The following is a 21265-nucleotide window of genomic DNA, read 5'->3' as shown; positions in this document are numbered from 1 at the left end:
TTGTGACACAGCTGAAATCGTTGAAACTGAATGAAGTTCCAGGCCCCAATGCAGTCCCTATCAGCTTCTATACTGCATCTGCAGCTGAGTTAGTCCCTCTTCTAACTACTGTCTATCGTAGATCCCTCAGACAAAAACTAAAACCAGTACTTGGAAAAAGGCACAGGTTACATCAATTCACAAGAAGGGTAGTAGAAGTGATTCCAAGAAAGTCTGTTAATAGACTTCAAGAACTGGCTTTAAATGATTACTCTAGGAATATACTACAGCCCCCCATGTATTGCTCACATAGAGATAGTGAGAATAAGATTAGTATAATTACTGTACTGACAGAGGCATTCAAACAATCACTCTTACCACGCTCCATATGTGAATGGAACAGAAAGAAACCCTAATAAATTGTATAATGGGACTTAACCTCTCCCATGCACCTCATGAGGGTTTGCAGAGTATAGAAGCAGATGCAGCTGTTGATAGTTACGTCTACCAGCAATCACTCAATGTACTTAGACACACACCCTTGTCAGGCCTCTGCTATAACTAGCCATGGCTGCCAACAGTGTAGCCTTTCTTCACCCACAAGCTGAATACAATATTTTTTTATTTAAAGTGCACTTGTATCAACTAATCTTTTGTCTGCCTGTCCAGGTTCTTCCAGCAACAGATCTCTTTGGCAGTCTTCCACCCATTTATCACTAGCAGTGAGGACATAATGGTTACCAAACATGCATCATAACAACTACATTGTTTTATAGTTCGTGAGCATCATTCATTGGCAAGGAAGACATAGGTCTACACATAACTCTTCTGGAACAATATGTAACCCCACATGTTTCTTGAAGGACAGTGCATGGCTATGAGTAACACTCATATATATAGGTGTTGGACAATGTTGACGTTATTTGCTGTACAATGTGACAACCAATTCATGCCAAACTTCTCTGTATTGTAAGCAAAATGCTTACACTTGAATCTTGTTGGGATCTGGCCATAGATGATAGACCTCATCATAAAGACCAAGCAGATCCTAGATGAAGTCAACTTGTCTTCCACCTCTTCAAACATCTTCCCTTGGTCAGCCAATGTAATGATCAGCACAGATGAAATACCTGGAGTGTTCTGCAATGGGCTGATCATTAGTATAATTATTAAAGAGCACAGGAGCAAGCACCGCACAGGAGTGAGTGTTTTGCCTTTAGGTAGGCCTTTCTTTTGTATGCAGCATTTGCTCTTCTTGTCCTGGAGAAATATTTGGAATCTTCAATTCTGCAAGAAGGTACCTAAAAGGAACTTAAGATTATAGTCACTGATGAGATAGTAAATCTTTCTTAGGAACTTTCTTTGGTTGCTTGTGGCATAGACAGCTGTTAAGTTGGCATAGGCAACTCCACTTTATCTTACCCTGCACTACCCACCTGACAGTTTTATCCACACCACAGTAGTGAACCAATTGTAGATTGGCATAATCTTACAGTACAACATTCCCTATGAAAAATATACTAATACTATGAAGATCTTTGGTCAACAGCTCTGATGGAACAATTTAACTGTATTTTTTCACAAGTTACTTAACTGTTACTAAAATAATTTTATGTTATTACTATAAAATTTCAGTGTCCACTTGAAATCAAGTGCATGCTAGCCGTGAAATTCTTAAGTTGCTTAATGTATTCCATCTTTAAAAATTTGCAGTTGTGTATTAATGAGATTAGGATAACCGAAAATAAAGTGAAAGAAATCTCAGAATTATGAAGCTTTAAGTGAATTAGTATTGCAGTTAAATAATTTTACATCCACTCAAATAAATTTAAAACTGAGCTTTCCTCATACATACTCTTGCAACAATCTTTCAATGTCGTGATTCTGATTTCAAGTTACACAATCTTTTGACCTTTCAGACAGAATCAAAATTGTTTAAACAAGTTGACAAGGAATTTTAGGATTCAGTTGGTTACTTTAGGAGACTTAATATATTCAATAATTAAATGTGACACTTGTGACTGTAATATCCTTTACACTTCTGATTACTTGGATTTAAAAAACCTTGTCTTGATTATAGGATTCATAGTGAAGCAGGGAATTAATTTGTTACTACCATGCTGTTTGCAGTTGCCATTTTCCTTGTCATCATGTTGGCTCCAAATTCTGTCTTAGATATATGTTGGAGATGACTTTTGGACACAAATACTGCTGCAACACCAACTTTTACTTGCATAAGTACCATTTTTGTGGTCACAGAATTTTTACATCACCAGACATAGTGCAACTATGAACATACACCATGATACCCAGCATGTAGGGCTGGATATTAGTTTCATAACATTCTTTCCCTCACACCATTAGTACCAAGGTCACCCAAACAACTGCGGGTTGAAAAGTAATCACAATTAAATTGAAAATTTTCATTAAATTTTTTGGTGAAAGCTAAGTTGTTACATTACAAGTTGTTGCTTGCTGGGAAACTGCCCCCATGGCTCATTGTTCAGTACAGGCCCTAGCTACTGCCCTAGCAGAGTTCCCACAGTAGCGGACTGCTGAAAAATGGACACCAAGGAAACATTCATCTACAGCCCTTGACCAGTGGGAGTGTAGAAAGATTATCAAGTGAGACCAGTAGATGCTAGCAAAATGCCGGGCTGAGATGGTCTCATTCTCTCTGCAAATGGTTCCCAGCTGACCAACAAGCATCTTCCTCAACCTCCTTGATCCTACACATCCCTCAGGAAAGATGGCCCCCTTCAAAGTCTTTGCACCTTCCCTAAGTGCCCCTTAGGCACTCCCAATTCTGCAATAAACCTGACAAGTATTTAAAAGATTCCTCTTTTTTCCTTAAAACTTACTCCCACTGGATATCCACTCATCCAACCTCTCACAGCCTGCACAATGTGGACAATGTAATCTCATGCTGACATGATAAAAGTAACAGATATTTTACTGATTCAAGTTTGGAAAGAAACAAAAATGTACTATACCATAATAAAGATACAAAATGTAAATGCAATTTGATAATTAAAAGGTCGAATATTTATTTATTTTCAATATATGTATATATGTTGGGAGGCCAAAAGTTTAAATACAGATACTACTGTTTATTTATTTATTTATGATAACTATTTGTTGTGACATCATTTGCCTGAGTGAGGGAATGTGTGATGTAACATACCATGCTGGTAAAGTGAAGTGTTACCCAAAGTCTAACTAGCCAATGAAACATGATTGTAAGATGTCCAAGCCTTTTAGTATTCACCGTCACAAGACATGAAAGGTGAGATGAGTAACAAAACATAATCACAGCTCACAAACAAATTGTCAATGTAGTGAAATGTCATGTCATTGATGCAGATTTGTATTTTCTTATGCTTCGCCAACTTTTTCTTTCTTTGCGGCCCAGGATAAAACCAGTGGTCTTAACTATCAATGAATTGTTTCTGAACAGAGGAGACACTTCTGCAGTTTATAATGTACTGGGGAAAATTACAAGTATGTATTTGTTTTCAAGTCACATAATTGTTGTTTGTATCGTCTTTGTGTGTGTTACTTCTTCAAAATGCATGGACCCAAAAGAAGCACTTAAATATTAATTTTTGAACTAACTGATTAACAATGATGCTCAAGTATCCACTACTTTGCCCCCTTCATTAAAGACTCATTTATTTTCCACCATAAGAAGAACATTCTTTGGTACTAAGCTCTGTGTGGAAGTTTATGATAAGATAATCTTGTGGTTGGCTCTGGGCTTCTCTTTCAAGCAAAAAATACAATTATCGTTAAAAAAATCTTTTGGCTTCTCTTACACACAGTTATAAGTAATAGTGTCTCTTATCATGCAATACTTATTTTGCACCATCTTAAACCTCCACTTTTCTAATGGAAGAGGGAAAGAAGGTTAGAGTTTCAACAATGAGGTCATTAGAGCTAGAGCACTAGCTCACACTGTGAAAGGATGGGGAAAGAAATTAGCTTTGCCCTTTCAAGAACTTGTTCCTGTGCCCCAATGTGCACAGCTTATTAATATACAATTAAACAACCACAGAACAAGATACAGTTCATAAAAACCTGAATAAGCTTGGCTGATGTGAGTGAGCAAACTTGATTGTGAAAGAATGATACCAAAAAGTCTATAAGTCTTCACAAAATCATTGTCAACAGAACAATAAAGTAGTCTATATAGCAATCCGTAGTTCAATCCAGTTACAGCAGCCAGGTTACAACAGTGTATCATTATGATTATGTGTAGAGTCTCCATTCCGCGAACAATGTGCCTGTGGAGTTGTGCTTACCCTAGGTTGCTAGGCCCCACCAACTCTTTGACTTGATAAGGCTGATCTCTTCCTTTGCAGAATTGATATAACACAGATGAGATAAAAGATACCTCTCCCCCACCCCTCTTCCCAACGGAGTCAGTGAGTACAGTCCAAATGTGTGGGACAGTGATGGAGATGACGGGTCAGATGAGGGGAGTGAAGGTGGATATCTTGTTGCAAGGCTTTGCTGGTGAAGACTCCATCTCCAAGTTCAGTTGTGGCTAGGAGGTTTGAAGCACTTTGTTCATCTCCACCTCCAAAGCTAGTGGGGTATCAAAGTATTGAATGCCTGGGCAATGTAAAGAGTGAGAGATGCAGAAGCAGCATGATGCAGAATCAGAGTCACATAGGAATGATGACCCAGCCCTTGCTTCAGCTGTTGAACAGAAAAGGTGCCTCTGGTGGCCTGCAATTGGTAATGGATAATGCAGTGAGTGCAGTCTGGTGGCAGCATTAGTGGGCAGGTATTTGAGTCAACCCTTGGTGATGAAGCGGAGGACCTGTTTGAGGATTGGATACTCTGCTGGAGTTTGAGTGGGCCAGTGTGTAGTGATGGGAAATCCACTGAGGAGGCTCTGTAGCCCCCCAGCATTAGAAATCCACATTGGATCCTATTCATAAAAATGTGGCTCAGAACCCCTGGGAAGCCGGGAGAGCACATCTGCACTGGCATGTTGAAAGGTGGATCCAGTATGGGTATTTTCTTAGGAATAAGGCTCATCTTTGTAATCACTGAGATGTTTTCTCCATTGTACGGCTGTGAGGGCTAAAAAGGACTACTGCTTAAAATGAAATTCTTATATTTCTGGAAATCTTCTATGAGGGTGAAATGACAGCTGTAATCATAAAAGACAGTCTGACAGTAAGTACTGCTACTGCAGGATAAACTGACAAGGAGAGGGTGCAAGATGGGTTCACCAATTTAGATCAAACTGTGTGAGTAGAAGCTGATAGGTGCCCTTTCAAGTTTCTAGATTATCTCACCTGAGTTGGTGGTAGGAAAAGGCAAAATACTCTCTAAAGATTTTTAAGTAGAGTGTGAGGGATTTTTTTCAATAATTCTCAAGCCAATGTCGTTGCACAGTTGTCTACCACACGCTTGTGACAATTTTCCACAAAATCTTATTATTTTATTGTAAAATGGAAAACAAACAAGAATTTGTACCAATGAACCAGTGAACTGATTGATGAAAAAATCAAAACTACATTTTTGTTTACGATTTTTTTAAATTTCTCCATTTCTCCCCACTATGCTTTCTCAATCTATAACCAAGAAGGCATGATCACCAACAATCCTCCTGTGTCTGTGGCTCCTGTAGCAACAGATATCGGTTATGGGTCAAGCAATTGAAGAGCAGGTTACTGAAACTATGTATGATAAAATGAAGATTTGATATTGTACACCAAACCTGACAAAAGCAGCCTTTATGAAGAGGTACATGGTTTTCTCTCTCTCTCTCTCTCTCTCTCACTCACTCACTCACTCACTCACACACACACACACACACACACACACACACACACACACAAAACTTCATGCTTGTGATGTATATTTCTACCATCAATTCATAAAACTATTTAAAAGACTACAAAGTGTTCCTGGAGTGCTACAATAGTGAGAATTATCATTGATACAAAAGGCAATTAAAATTCATTTTATCATTCAGTATTGTTTCACTGCTTCAGCTTTCATCCCAATGATTTGGTATTTCTTTTAAAACCTTGACTGACATATACTTTCTGCTGTAGTATATTTTGAAAAAAATGTTCTTGCTCACAAAATACTTTCATAAAATGTAAATGGTGTGAACAATACTTATGTTTTAAATCACCCTAAAAATGTAATGTACCTTCTAATAACAAACAAAAAGCTAGAATTTAGCTAAAATTTTTGGAAATTTTTCTTTCATTCAAAACTTCTGCCTGTTATGTAAAATAACTGTTTAAATATATTTATTGATTACAGTAATCTTAACTAAATTGAATATGTTAATTTTATCTGCAGTAATTGAATGGTTGTATACAATTAAATTTTATAATTACATGGCTGATGTTGCTAGGAATAAAATAAAATTAAATAAATAATAAAAAGAAAAAAAAACAGTAGCAGGGATAATCGGACCCAAGCTGGTGAAACGTTAGACGGTGCACTTGACATCTGTGCCATGCTGACTTGCAAATTACTGGGGAAAAAAATCTGACACGTACAGGTCAAAAATCTCTTTAGAGTGTTTCACTTTTTCCTTTCACCACTCAGATGAGACATTCTAGGATTTTGAAAGGGGCATAATCTATCTGGTTCCACTTGTGCAGTATGAGCCAAATTGGCAGGCCCATCCCACACCCTCCCCTTGTAAGGAACAGGGCGCATCAAATACATTATTACTGAAAGGAGTGAATTCTGCTGCCACAAAACTCTTCAGTCACTTACCAAATCGCATCAAAAGTCTGACAGATAGCCAACCAGCATTTAAAAACTAACTAAAAGAAGTTCTGAATTACAATTTCTTCTACTCAAAAGATTAATTTTTAGACACAAATCAGTGATGTTACAATCATAAAAAAGTTAATTATATAATGTAAAGGAACATTTTGTAAAACTGACACAATCCACATGATGATGATGGAACAAGTATTAATATAATACAATCTAATTTGTCAGTTTTGCACTTGGTTCCTCCTGTTCTTAGCTTACATAAAAGGCAAGCCATGTGTGCTGAGGGATTTTATAAAATTATATATATCATCTGATGGTATGAAGATGCTAATTAATGATCTAAATCCCATTACAGAAAAGGTGAGATTATATTTATAGAGATTAAAAACTAATTCACTGTACATATTACATCCTGACTGTACCAGATCTGTATTAATCAGTTCTAAATAATTAACAATGGCTGAAAAACAAGCAGATATTAATGGTCAATCAAAAGACATATACCTCAGTGAATGAACTAAAATGCAACCATCACACTCATAATCTCATAAAAAAGTTAGTTTGATTTGTTTTGTACTGGATACAGGAAGAGCCTCAAGTTTATTATGTTCACATAAAAGTATTATTGTATCTTGAGTACTCACACTTATTGTTCGCTAGGACACTCTCTTATGGAGCAGTGTAATATAACTCTTTGAACCATTTATCTTCAAAAAAACTACACAATACAAAGTAGTATAAAGGAACACAAGGTTTCTCAGAAAATGTCATTGATTTCATATCAGCCAAGTGGCAGACACATCTTGTCGCACTCTTTCAAAAAGTTTCCCATTTGTCATATTCAGCTGAAGTGTTGGGTTCCTGTAGTGTGTGATCTTTAATAGCCACTGGACCACAGATCGAAGCCCTTCTTAGACATAGTTATCATTGACTAGTTATTTTCCTGTGTATCATAACAGTAGTCTAAGAATTTAATAATTGTTCACTGACTATTCAAACCTCTTCAAAATTCTTCATTAGCAATGCCAGCAAATGATTTTGCACTCCAGCGTAATCTTGATTGTTGCTCTTCATTACTACTGGCAACCGATATCAACTACTGTTAATATGCAAACTCAAAATTCAACGTTCTATTTAAAATTACTGGTTATTCTTCTTGTTGTTTGTAAATTTTATTTACTGCCAACCATATTTGTTCTGGGTTGTTGTCAACGGTCACCAAATGCGATGTTCCACTTGTTCTTTGCAGTGATATAGGGTGGCAAAGTGCAGTCTGATCAGGAGCCTAAAGACTATCTGTTATTTAATCTTGCCCACCTTGTCATTTCAGGATACTCACCAACCTCTTCTGATCAGACTTCTTGCCTCAAAGTATTGCAGTTACTGCTGGAAGTTAAAAGCACATCCAACACTCAAAATAAATTCAGGGGTTATCATTAACAACATCTTGAATGTTGTATTCTTGTTTATAATAACTGTGAAGTAAAAAGCTGTTACATTATTCAGAACATAAAAAAAAAAACATTGATAAGGACTGAGTCGAATAAAGTTCTCTCTTCCCTAAGAAATGTCAACTGAATGTATTTATAAAACAAGATTTCTCTTGTCCCTGTGACATTGTAGACACTGTCACAGCTCATCTTCCTCTATGGTGCACACCATCACCTCCAAGGCAAGAACCACTGATGGAATAAATTGCCCAGCTAGCAGGTACTGTGAATGTGGTATGATTGTTGTTATCCTGGCTTGCAGATAGGTTGCATCCAACCGTTTTATGTTTCATGATACATGTGCATAAATAAAACATACACCGAAACAGTAGATTATCTAATTCGTGTTAAAAAGAAACTTTTTATACTGGTGATCATCATTCACTGGTTTGAAAAATGCTTGTTGAGCAAGTCTGCTGCAGCAGAACACATCATCAATGAAGGATGAAAGTTTGGTTTTTAACTGACAAAAGTGCAGTCCCATGCCAACAGGTAACAGGTTTCTGTCTTCAAAGAGGCAATGGAAAACCAAGTAAAGAGCAATCTTGTTGACTGGAGCAGTGGTTTTCAATTAAGCTCTGTCTGGGATTTGGCAACAGTGAAAATGCAGCTAGAATGCTCCCACCTAACAGCAGAGGAAGCACTGAGCGGAACAGATAGGCAATACAAGTATAAGTCCCAACAATGATATTCTTTGTCTTTGGAAGCTCCAATGTTAGCTGGTGATGGAGCTCCTTAGGGAAATAGTGGGCAGATTGAGCCAGAAGACTAGTGTCCACTCTATCTGCCAGCATCACATCCAAAATATGGAACAGGCTCTGCTGGCAGGAACTGAGTGTACTGTGTACACCCAGCTGCAAACAATGGCCATGTCAGCACAAACATTGTCTGCTACCTAGCCTCAGAGATCGTCCTTCGCTCCTGCAGATGTCTGGCTGCTTTAGTGAAGACAGTTAGCCTCATTCAGAGAGTGGAAGCAGAGCTACCATTCTGTGGCATTGTTCCCAGAGCTGATCATGGGCCACTGATTTGGAGCTGAGTGGAAGCTGTAAACCAGAGCCTCAAACAATTCTCTGATCATTGTGGATGCAGATTCTCAACCTTCGTTATCAGATGGAGAATTTTAGGACTCCCTTAACAGGCCAGGCTTGCTGTACCTGCAGGAAGTGGCTACTAGGGTAGTGGAGTATGTGTGCCATGCACATGTGGTTTTTCTAGGATAGAGAAATACCTCCACAGGCTCGATAAGGTTATGTTATGATTTCACATGGGAAGAATACTATCACCATTAATTGAAGAGAGTAGTGTTCATCATAGCAGAACAGAGAAAGAAAATGCTAATATAACATTAGTTGACTGTAGGGGAAGGTCTCAGAATTAGTTTCACTTATTAGTGGAATAGCAAGGAAATATTAAATTCTGACTCCAATATATCTTGCACAGATAGATTACACATCGGAGGTGGAGACATGTTTATAGCTGTAAAAAATACAATAATATCTAGTGATGTTAGTACAGATTCCTAATGCAAAATACAGGGTGTTCATAATTAAAGTTCCAGTTTCAAAACACTGCACAAAGAGAACCACTGCTCAGAATTACATAAAATTTGAACAGCATATTACTGATGCAGGGGCAAATGTCATGGAATAAAACAAAAAATACAGAAAATTGAGCAACAGATGGCACTGTAAGTGATGGAATATGTATGCCAACAGATGTATGGCACACAGCTGTTCCTCAGTTTGCATGCGAAGTGCCCAGCATGACTGTCTCCACAAAGGATCGCACACTTCCGGTAAAGCTCTTTTGAAAGGATGGTGACTGTGCACCAGCAACCATGGAGAAATTCCTGACACTCAACAGTATGAAAAAAGGCATTGGTCTGATGTCTGCAAAGAATCTGGAGAAAATAATTACAAAATTTGAAAAGAAAGGGTTTTTTGAAGTGCAGTGTGGAAGAGGGAGGAAAGAAGGTGATCAGAAGTCTGTCAAAAATGTGGACACAAGACTGCAGCTGAATACAAGAGGTGTGTGCAAACACACAGTGCATGGGAATTGCCTGACTGCTGGACATGCCTGCAAGCATGGTGCATAAAATGCAATAAAACGTCCTGCACTAATATCCACATAAAAACACCCATGTTCAAGAGTTGCCTTCTGCTGACCTGCCAGCAAGACAAAAATTCGCTCTGGGATTTATTTCTCACATGGAAATGGACAATGAATGGCCACAGAACATTTTGTGGACAGACAAATCCCATTTCCATGTCCAAGGACATGTCAATACATGGAACTGCAAGATATGGGGGATGGAAAATCTGCACACACATCATCCGGTACCACTTCATTCTGCAAAGGTGACTGTGGTGCGGGTTGATGGAATCATTTATTGCAGTGCCGTATTTTTTCAAGGAGATAGGTCCTGCAGGTCCTGTTAGCTTTACTGTCACTGGCCAATGACTGGAAAGTCTTTTGTACACCAATGTCATTTCAATCCTGCAGCAGCACAGATGCATGATCGCACTCCCCAGCACATTTCACAGCCAGTGAAGTGAATGCTGCAGAGGCATTTTGGAAATGCCAGAATTATGAGTCATCATTTCCCTACAGCCTGGACATCCAGATCACCTGATCTAAATCCATGTGATTTCTGGCTGTTGGGTTATCTGAAAGATGTTGTACCCAGTGCTACAATTATGAATGTACCTGAATTGAAGGCACCCATTGCACGACACTTTTTGAATGTGACCTATGAGACACTACAATCTGTTGTAGAAGACGCTTCCTCTTGATTTCAACTTGTGGGATAAAAAAAAAAAAAAAAAAAAAAAAACATGGACAGCATCTTGAACACGTATTGCACCAGTCTCATGACAATTAGAATCCAATGGCATTTTGTTTTTTATGCTGTTTTTAGCCCCATGGTAATTAAAAACTGTTATCATTTTTCTTTTTATGTGGTTTTTGGCCCAGGACAATAAGAAGCCATGTCATTTTGTTCCTTATGTGGTTTTTGGCCCAGGGCAATTAAAAACCAATTATTCCCATCTGTTAGTACAACCTTGCCGTGGTTGATGAGCTTAACTAACTAACAGTGCCACATCTGCTGATTGTTGAACTTGTGCAGTTATGCACAGTGAATAGTACAGATGGTGAAATGTGTAACTCAAACCATAGCCGACATATTGCTATTCACTGAGCCCGTTTACGTTAAAACTCTTACAGCACCACCTAATGTTAAAATTTCTGTTATATTTTTTGCTCCATGATGTTTTCCCCTGTGTCAATAATAAGCTGTTCAAATTTTACATCATTCTGAGCAGTGGTTTTCTTTCTACAGAGTTTTGAAACAAACTTTAATTACTGACACACTGCAGTTTGGGTAAAGATGAGTGTTAAAGGTGCATCAAACATGGTCATCAGATACTTTTATAGACCACTCCTGTTTCTTGAGTAGTAGTAGCAGAACATTTGAGAGGAAATTTGTAGAATATTGTGCAAGTTTCCTAGACATGTTGTAGTACTAAGTGGATATTTCAGCTAATCAGCTATAGCATGGGAGACTACAGTTATTATGGTGGGAAGTAAGGCCACAGAATCATGTGAAACTGTTCTAAATGCCTTATCCAAAAATTACCTAGAACAGCTAACCAAAGAATCGATTCACAGAAACAATGTATTACAGATCACCAACAGACCCACACTTTCTGACTCTGTTAGCACGCAAATGGGTATCAGTGATGATAAGGACTTAGCAGCACCACTGATCATGGCTATAAATGACAATATACAGAAAGGTAGGAATATATTTCTGCTTAGCAACAGTGATGAAAGAGAGATTTCAAATTACCTGAGTGGTCATGAAAATTTCAGATCCAGCACTGACAACATTGGGCATCAATGGTCATAGTTCAAGAGTATTGAAAAATACATCTTAGATAGGTATGTGCCAATCAAAGATGTGCATTATGGGAAAAACCAGCTGTGGTTTGACAGCTGTGTTAGAAATCTGCTACAAAAAGCAAGGAGAGCTTTATTGCAAAAGTAAACATAGCCAAAAACTCACAGACAAACAAACAGAACAAAGCTGAAATTAACATAAGGAGAACCGTGAATGAAGCATTAAATGACATTGATACAAACATTCTTTCTACTGACTTGACAGAAAATCCTAAGAAGTTTTGCTCTTATGTTAAATTAGTAAATGGATCAAGCCACCTGTGCATACACTCTTTGGCTATAATGGTATTGAAACACAGGATGATCGACACAAGGCCAAAATACTAAAAGCCATTTTCCAAAACTGTTTTGCTGAGATAGCTCATAGTCCGTTTCCACCTTGATATTGTTTCACAAATGTTAGATAGATACAGAAATAAGTGATCAAGGGATAGAAAAGTAACTAAAATCACTCATCAGAGGAAAGATCATGGGCCCTTATCTACATCTACATTTATATTCTGTAAACCACCCTGAGGTGCATGGCAGAGGGTATGTCCCATTGTACCAGTTATTAGGGTTTTTTCCTGTTCCGTTCATGTATGGAGTGTGGGAAGAGTGACACTTATACTACCTCTGTGCATGCAGTAATTATTCTAATCTTATCTTCAAGAGCCCTATGTGAGCAATATGTAGGGGAGTGTAGTATATACCTAGAGTAACCATTTACACCCAGTTCTCGAAAATTTGTTAATAAACTTTCTCGGCATAGTTTGAGCCTACTTTCAAGAGACTTCCATTTCATTTCCTTCAGTAACTCTGTGACATTCTCCCACAGATTCAACAAACATGTGACAACTCATGGTACCCTTCTCTGTATGCATTCAACACCCCTGTTACTCCTATTTGGCACGTGTCCCACACACGTCAGCAATATTGTAGAACCAGTCACATGGGTGATTTGTACGCAATCTCCTTTCCAGATTGATTGCACTTACCCAATATTCTACCAAGAAACTAAAGACTATCACCTGCTTTACCCACAACTGAACCAATGTGATCATTCCATTTCATATTCATACTCAGGTATTTGTACGAGTTGGCAGATTGCAACAGTGACTCATTGATTGTATAGTCATAGGATATTATGTTTTTCATTTCATGAAATGCAAAATTTTACAATTCTGAATGTTTAAAGCAAGTTGCCAATAAATCTTATCAAGATCTGACTGAATATTTATGCAGCTGGTTTCAGATAGAACTTCATTACATATAAATGCATCATCTGCAAAAAGCCTGATTTTACTATTAATATTGTCTGCAAGACCCTTATATACAACATGAACAGCAAGGGTTCCAACACACTTCCGTGGGGCACACCTGAAGTTACTTCCACATTTGACGATGACTCTCCATCCAAGATAACATCCTGTGTCCTCCCCAACAAAACGTCCTGAATCCAGTCACAAATTTTACTTGATACACCATATGTTTGCACTTTCGACAATAAGTGTAGGTGTGGTACTGGGTCAAATGCTTTTCAGAAATGAAGAAATACTGCATTCTGATTGCCTGGACCCAAAGCTTTCAGTATGTAATATGAGAAAAGTGCAAGTTGGGTTTCATGTGATTTATGTTTTCATAATCCATGCTGGCTGGCATTGAGGAGGTCATTTTGTTCAAGACGATACCTCATTGTGTTTGAGCTCAGAATATGTTTAAGATTCTACAGCGAATTGATGTCAAGGATATTGGACGGTAGTTTCTGGGATCACTTCTCCTACCCATCTTGTAGACAGACATGACCTGTGCCTTTTTCCAAGAACTGGGCACAGTTCTTTGTTCGAGGGATGTACAATAGATTATAGTCAGATGAAGGGCTAACTCGGCTGCAAATTCAGTATAGAATCTAACAGGGATTCCATCGGCTCTGGAGCTTTGTTCAGTTTTAATGATTTCAGCTGTTTCTCAACACCACTGACACTATTACTTCTTTCATTCAACTTTTCTGCGGTACAAGGACTAAATTGTGGCAGTTCTCTTGGGTTTTCTTTGTAAATGAACATATGAAAACAGAGTTAACCATTTCAGCTTTTGGTCTGCTAACCTCAATTTCAGTTCCTGTCTCATTCACTATGGACTGGACACTAACTTTGGTGCCACCAAGAGCCTTTACAAACCACCAGCATTTCTTTCGGTTCCATGAAAAATCATTTGAATATATTCTGCTGAAGTAGCCACTGTTGACAGACAAAAGCATTTCATTCATCATCTCTCTATCTACAGCCTTATGCTTTGTTTTAGACCTATTATGCAGTAGTGACTGTTTCTTTGGAAGTTTCTTCACAGTGACTGTATACCATGGAGGTTCCCTCCCAGTATGAACTGTTCTACTATGTACCTATCTAGTGCATGGTCAACTATTCCTGTAAACTTGAGCCAGAGTTCCTCTACACGTTCCTGCCCTGTGCTAAAAGTTTCAAGTTCCTCACTGGCATAGGACATAACTGTCTTTTTTATCTAGTTTACTGAAAACATATATCTCTCTCCTTGTTTTAGTTGTCCTTTGCACTTTGATACTTATTGTTGCCACGACCAAGTCACAGTCACTGATACCAGTTTCAATGTGGACATCCTCAAAGAGGTTAGGTCTATTTGTTGCCATTAGAACCAATATATTTCCACCATGAGCAGGGTTCCTAACCATCTGTTCTAGGTAGTTTTCTGAGAAGGCATTTTCCCAATTAAGTTTTGGATGATTAAAGTCTCCACTGATGATTACAGTATGATTGGGGAACTTCCATACAAATGAACTGAAGTTTTCTCTAAATTTTTTGGTGACATCAAGAGATGAGTCTGGTGGGCAATAGAAGGATCCAATTATTATTTAATCTCACCCCTGAAACTGAGTCTTGCACAAACAATCTCACAAGAAACTTTCTGGCAGATTAAAACTGTATGCCAGACCGAGACTCAAACTCGGGACCTTTGTCTTTCGCGGGCAAGTGCTCTACCACTGAGCTACCCAAGTACAACTCCTGAGTTCGAGTCTCGGTCCGACATACAGTTTTAATCTGCCAGGAAGTTTCATACCAGCACACACTCCACTGTAGAGTGAAAAATTCATTCTAGAATCTCACAAGTAGCTTAAATTTCTAGCTCGGTGGATTTGAGTTTCTCATCTACTGTGACAAATACACCACCTCCATTTCCCACTTGCCTATCCTTTTGATAAACAGTTAAATTTTCCCCAAAAATCTCACTGCTATAAATTTCAGGTTTCAACCTGGGATATCAACACAATTCTGCAACAGAGTATGTGGAAGAATAAGCAACGGAACTTGATCATCTTCTAGCAGCAGTGTACCACGGGCTGCTGGAGGAACAAAGTGTTCCTCGTGACTGGAAAAAAGTGCCTTACATTCCTGTTTTCAAGAAGAGTCAGCTAACAGACACACAGAACTACAAGCCTACGAGGTATGTGAGAAAAGTAATGACACTGGTTTTTTATCTACCAAAGTTTTTATTTCTTTCAAACAGCAATATTATCCCCTTCAAAGCAGTTCCCTTCAACAGCTATACATCGTTGGAGGCATTGTTCCCTGTCTTAGTGGCAATGCTGAAAGGCTTCAGCTGACATGGTCTTTTAACATGTCAGTCATATTCTTCTGAACGTTCTCCAGAGACCCAAAATGACATCCTTTTAATACAGTTTTCAATTCTGGACAAAGAAGAAAGTCAAAAGGACCCACATCAGGTGAATAGGGAGGCTGTGGAACAACAGGAATGCCTTTGGAGGCCAAATGTTCCATGATGGAAATGGGCGAGTGACACAGGGCATTGCCTGCAATATCTGGTATCACTCGATTCATCCTTTTCCTGAGCATTTCAAAGACTTTGTAAAACACTTGGTTGACAGTTTGTCCTGGAGGAACAAATTCTTTACGCACAATACCTCTCCCGTCAAAAAAGCATATCAGCATTGATTTGTTATTTGATTTGCTCATTCAAGTTTTTTTTTTTTTTTTGAGACGTCTCTGTGTGCCACTCCTCACTTTGCCTCAGGATCATTCTCAAAAATCCAGAATTCATCACCTGTGATCACATAATGGAAACATTCATGGTCATCGGCAATCCTCTCAAGAAGATGAATGCCCATATTTCTTTGATTGTCCTTCTGCTCAGTTATGAGATTTTTCAGCACACAATTTTGGCATAAATCTTTCACATGTGCAAAACTTTGGTCAAAATTTGATGTATGGTGAAAATGCTTTAGTTTAACAGGTCACCCATCATTCTTATTTTTAAACATCGGTCTGATCTCAGAAGAGCACACACACATTCACAATTTCTGTCAGCTTTTGAAGTTGAAGGTCTGCCTGAAAGAGATTCATCTTCAATGTCTTTTTGGCCTTCCAAAAATGATTTGTGCCAATGAAAAACTTGTGCTCTTGATAAGGAATGTTCCCCAAAGGCCTTTTTCAACTTTTCAAAGGTCACCTACTCGCACATTACCCAAGTTAAACACAAAACATGGTGGTATAACATTGCTCTAAAATTTGCTGTTCTATTTTTGTAAAGCACAACAAAGACACAACCTCACTGATGGCACTCTCAAAAATCATGTGATAACTGTATGGAGCTGAAACTCAGACTGAGCATCTGAAAGGAATGAACACAGCAATCTACACAAGTAGAACACCACGGCATTGCAAGATCGCTCACACTTTTCTCACACACCTTGTACATATCTATTTTACAGTTTTGAAATACATTTTCTGCTTGCATGTTACAATATTTATGGAGACCAAAAATCACCTCTGTATGAAACAACATGAGTTCCCAAAGAAACAAGTGTGTGCAAGCCAGGTCACTCTGCTTGATCAGCTTGTTATGTCAGGAGGAGAGAAGTCAATTGTCTAATGGCTATATGAGTTCAGGCACCACAGACACTTCCCTTGAACATGACCAGTAGGAAACTCAACAAACTGCTACAAGACTACTCTGCAACTCGGCTGATGTCCCTGTTGTTGTTGTTGTTGTTGTCTTCAGTTCTGAGACTGGTTTGATGCAGCTCTCCATGCTACTCTATCCTGTGCAAGCTTCTTCATCTCCCAGTACTTACTGCAACCTACATCCTTCTGAATCTGCTTAGTATATTCATTTCTTGGTCTCCTTCTACGATTTTTACCCTCCACGCTGCCCTTCAATGCTAAATTTGTGATCCCTTGATGCCTCAGAACATGTCCTACCAACCGGTCCCTTCTTCTTGTCAAGTTGTGCCACAAACTCCTCTTCTCCCCAATTCTATTCAATACCTCCTCATTAGTTATATGATCTACCCATCTGATCTTCAGCATTCTTCTGTAGCACCACATTTCAAAAACTTCTATTCTCTTCTTGTCTAAACTACGTATCGTCCACGTTTAACTTCCATATGTGGCTACACTCCATACAAATACTTTCAGAAATGACTTCCTGACACTTAAATCAATACTCGATGTTAACAAATTTCTCTTCAGAAACGCTTTCCTTGACGTTGCCAGTCTACATTTTATATCCTCTCTACTTTGACCATCATCAGTTATTTTGCTCCCCAAATACCAAAACTTCTTTACTACTTTAAATGTCTCATTTCCTAATCTAATTCCCTCAGCATCACTTAATTCGACTACATTCCATTATCCTCGTTTTGCTTTTGTTGATGTTCATCTTATATCCTCCTTTCAAGACACTGTCCATTCCGTTCAACTGCTCTTCCAAGTCCTTTGCTGTCTCTGACAGAATTACAATGTCATCGGCAAACCTCAACGTTTTTATTTCTTCTCCATGGACTTTAATACCTACTCCGAATTTTTCTTTTGTTCCCTTTACTGCTTGCTCAATATACAGATTGAATAACATCGGGGACAGGCTACAACCCTGTCTCACTCCCTTCCCAACCCCTGCTTCCCTTTCATGCCCCTCGACTCTTATAATTGCCATCTGGTTTCTGCACAAATTGTAAATAGCCTTTTGCTCCCTGTATTTTACCCCTGCCACCTTTAGAATTTGAAAGAGAGTATTCCAGTCAACATTGTCAAAAGCTTTCTCTAAGTCTACAAATGCTAGAAATGAGGTTTGCCTTTCCTTAATCTATTTTCTAAGATAAGTCATAGGGTCAGTATTGCCTCACGTCTTCCAACATTTCTGCGGAATCCAAACTGATCTTCCCCGAGGTCGGCTTCTACCAGTTTTCCCATTAATCTGTAAAGAATTCACGTTAGTATTTTGCAGCTGTGACTTATTAAACTGATAGTTTGGTAATTTTCACATTTGTCAACACCTGCTTTCTTTGGGATTGGAATTATTATATTCTTCTTGAAGTCTGAGGGTATTTTACCTGTCTCATACATCTTGCTCACCAGATGGTAGAGTTTTGTCAGGACTGGCTCTCCCAAGGCCGTCAGTAGTTCCAATGGAATGTTGTCTACTCCCGGGGCCTTGTTTCGACTCAGGTCTTTCAGTGCTCTGTCAAACTCTTCACGCAGTATCGTATCTCCCAGTTCATCTTCATCTACATCCTCTTCCATTTCCATAATATTGTCCTCAAGTACATCGCCCTTGTATAGACCCTCTATATACTCCTTCCACCTTTCTGCTTTCCCTTCTTTTCTTAGAACTGGGTTTCCATCTGAGCTCTTGATATTCATAAAAGTGGCTCTCTTTTCTCCAAAGAAGACTTCAGAAAGCCAATACCATGCTTTGGCTCCATAAAGGACTTAGTTATTTCCCAACTCACATTTAAGTGCACACTGATCCTGTAATACTAAAAACAAAATTAAATTTTTTGTTAATTCAGTGTCCCTATCACAATATTTTATATTAAATATATTCATTTCCTGCCGATGAGTAAAGCAACCTTAAGGCAATCCTAGTGGTAGAACACCACACAGTATAATAAAAAAGTATATGATATCTGCTTCTCACTGTCTTAGGCTTTCTCAATTTGTCCATTAAGTTTTATCCTCAATACTAGAAAGTAAGAGTACCACATCTTAAAGAATGAAACAGCCTCCCTTCCATACCCTTCCTGCCTTCCTGCTCCTCAATTAAGGAAGCATTAATTCTTACTTAAAGAATCAATAATTCGTTTCAAACACACTGACAGTTAACTACAACTGAGGTCTAGTGAGACCTTTATTTGTATAATATTGGTTTTTCCAATCATTTATATTACATATTTCATCAGTATAATGCATTAATTAGGAAACAGCACCATACATACTTGTATCTTCCCAAGAAACTGTCTGCTAAAATGGCTCCAACCAATGGAACTACGTAGCATAGCATTATGAATACATGATATATAACTGTGGAAGTATTTTCATCAAATAGTAAGTTATTCCTCAGATACAGCGACAATATTGCTGAAAACAATAACTTATGTCAATAAATAAGCAGTAGTCTTTGGCTTATTAATTTTAACACATACAATGTGCAGTATAAAACAAAGTATGATAATTAAGACATGATGATATGATAAAGAATTAGAAAAGATATGGCTTTAGGAAGTAAGTGAACTAATTCAAAACATCATAAAGTAGTAGGATCCCAGAGCCTTAAAGTGTACAATCCTACATTGGAGAGAGTAATCTCTTCTTGCCATACATTTTCTTTATTGGCTTAAACAATAATTATCTTATGTATGACAAAATAAGGTAACTGGATAGTTAAAAAAATCTGCTCACCAAGTGGCGGCAGAACACACACATAAGAGATTGTAATTATGCATGCTTTCAGAGGCAGTGTCTGCTTCTTCAAGCAGAAGTGTTGAAGGGGAATGAAAAGGGGCGAAGCAAAGAACTGGAGAGGTCTGGAAAAAGGGATAAATTTCAGGAAAGTCACCCAGAACCCCGGGTGAAGGGAGACTTATCGGACAGGATAGGAAGGAAAGACTGATTGTTGGGGACTGCACCGGATGAGATTAGAAAACTCGAGAGCTTAAAGGTGGAAGACAGGGTAATATGCAAGACAGAGATTACTGCTTAAACATCGTGCACAAGTTAATAAGAGTGAAAATTAAGTGCATTGAACATAACAGAAGAGGGAGGTGGGCAGTGAAAAATAGACAGGTCAGAAAATGGAAGATATAGAAAACTAAAATGGAGTGAAGAAAGGAGTACCATAGTTAGTTTCTGTGAGCAAATGCTGATGTGGAAGAAATTAGTGTAACTTGAGGCTTGGTGGGTGGCCACAACCAATGATATGTTGTAACACTAGTTCCCACTTGCGGAGTTCTGAAAAACTGGTGTTTGGGGGAAGAATGCAGATGGTGCGTGTGAAGAAACAGGCACCGAGGTCACGGCTGTCATGTTGTAGAATATGCTCTGCAACAGGATATTGCGCGTTGCCAGTATACAGTCTCTGCCTATGCTCTTTCATCCTAACTGATAATGTGGTGGTAGTCAATGTAAGAGGCTGGACAGTGTTCACACAACAGTTGGTATATGACGTGTTGTTTCACACGTCTCCCTTGGATATTATATGTTTTGCCAACTACAGGGCTGGTATAGGTGGTAGTAGGAGGGTGCACATGGCACGTCTTTCAGCAGGGATGGTCACAGGGGTAGGATAGAGATGGGTGCAGAAGGTACATAGGGACTGACAAGAATATTGTGGAGATTTGGAGGGTGGCAAAAAGCTATTCTAGGTGTGGTTGGCAAAATCACTAGAATAGCTTTTTGTCACCCTCTCTATCTCTGCGAAATTCTTGCCAGACCCTATGCACCTTCTGAACCTATCTCCCTACCCTATGACTCCCACCCCTGTGACCACCCCCACAGTAAGACTTGCCCTAAGTTCTCAGAGGTTCATGCCACTCCAATACTGCATATTTTGTTTATTCACGCGACCAGACAAATGAAAATGTGCTTCGTCGCTGAAGAACACTAAGGCATCATGAGGCAGCTCATCGATCAAGGCTTCACACGCATTTTTTTGTGAAACAAAATCATTTGGATGAAGTGTGTGCACCACTGATAGTTTATATGAATGAAATTTCAACTCTTCATGAAGAATTCGTCTCACTGTGCATTCAGAAATTGCAAGGG

The 21265-nt window shown here is 38.6% G+C and overlaps 1 protein-coding gene across 1 annotated transcript in view; it reads right to left on the bottom strand.

Annotated features, from left to right (window-relative positions):
* LOC126482132 (peptide transporter family 1-like) overlaps positions 1-21265 on the bottom strand; it is a 314290-nt gene that overhangs the window by 239184 nt on the left and 53841 nt on the right. The window contains exon 5 of the mRNA XM_050106109.1: positions 19441-19582. Within this exon, the coding sequence (XP_049962066.1) occupies positions 19441-19582 (142 nt within the window). The remainder of the gene's footprint in view (positions 1-19440; positions 19583-21265) is intronic.

Source organism: Schistocerca serialis, chromosome 5 (assembly GCF_023864345.2).
Source record: "Schistocerca serialis cubense isolate TAMUIC-IGC-003099 chromosome 5, iqSchSeri2.2, whole genome shotgun sequence".
Classification (NCBI taxonomy): Eukaryota; Metazoa; Arthropoda; class Insecta; order Orthoptera; family Acrididae; genus Schistocerca; species Schistocerca serialis.
This window is presented reverse-complemented; position numbering and strand designations above follow the sequence as displayed.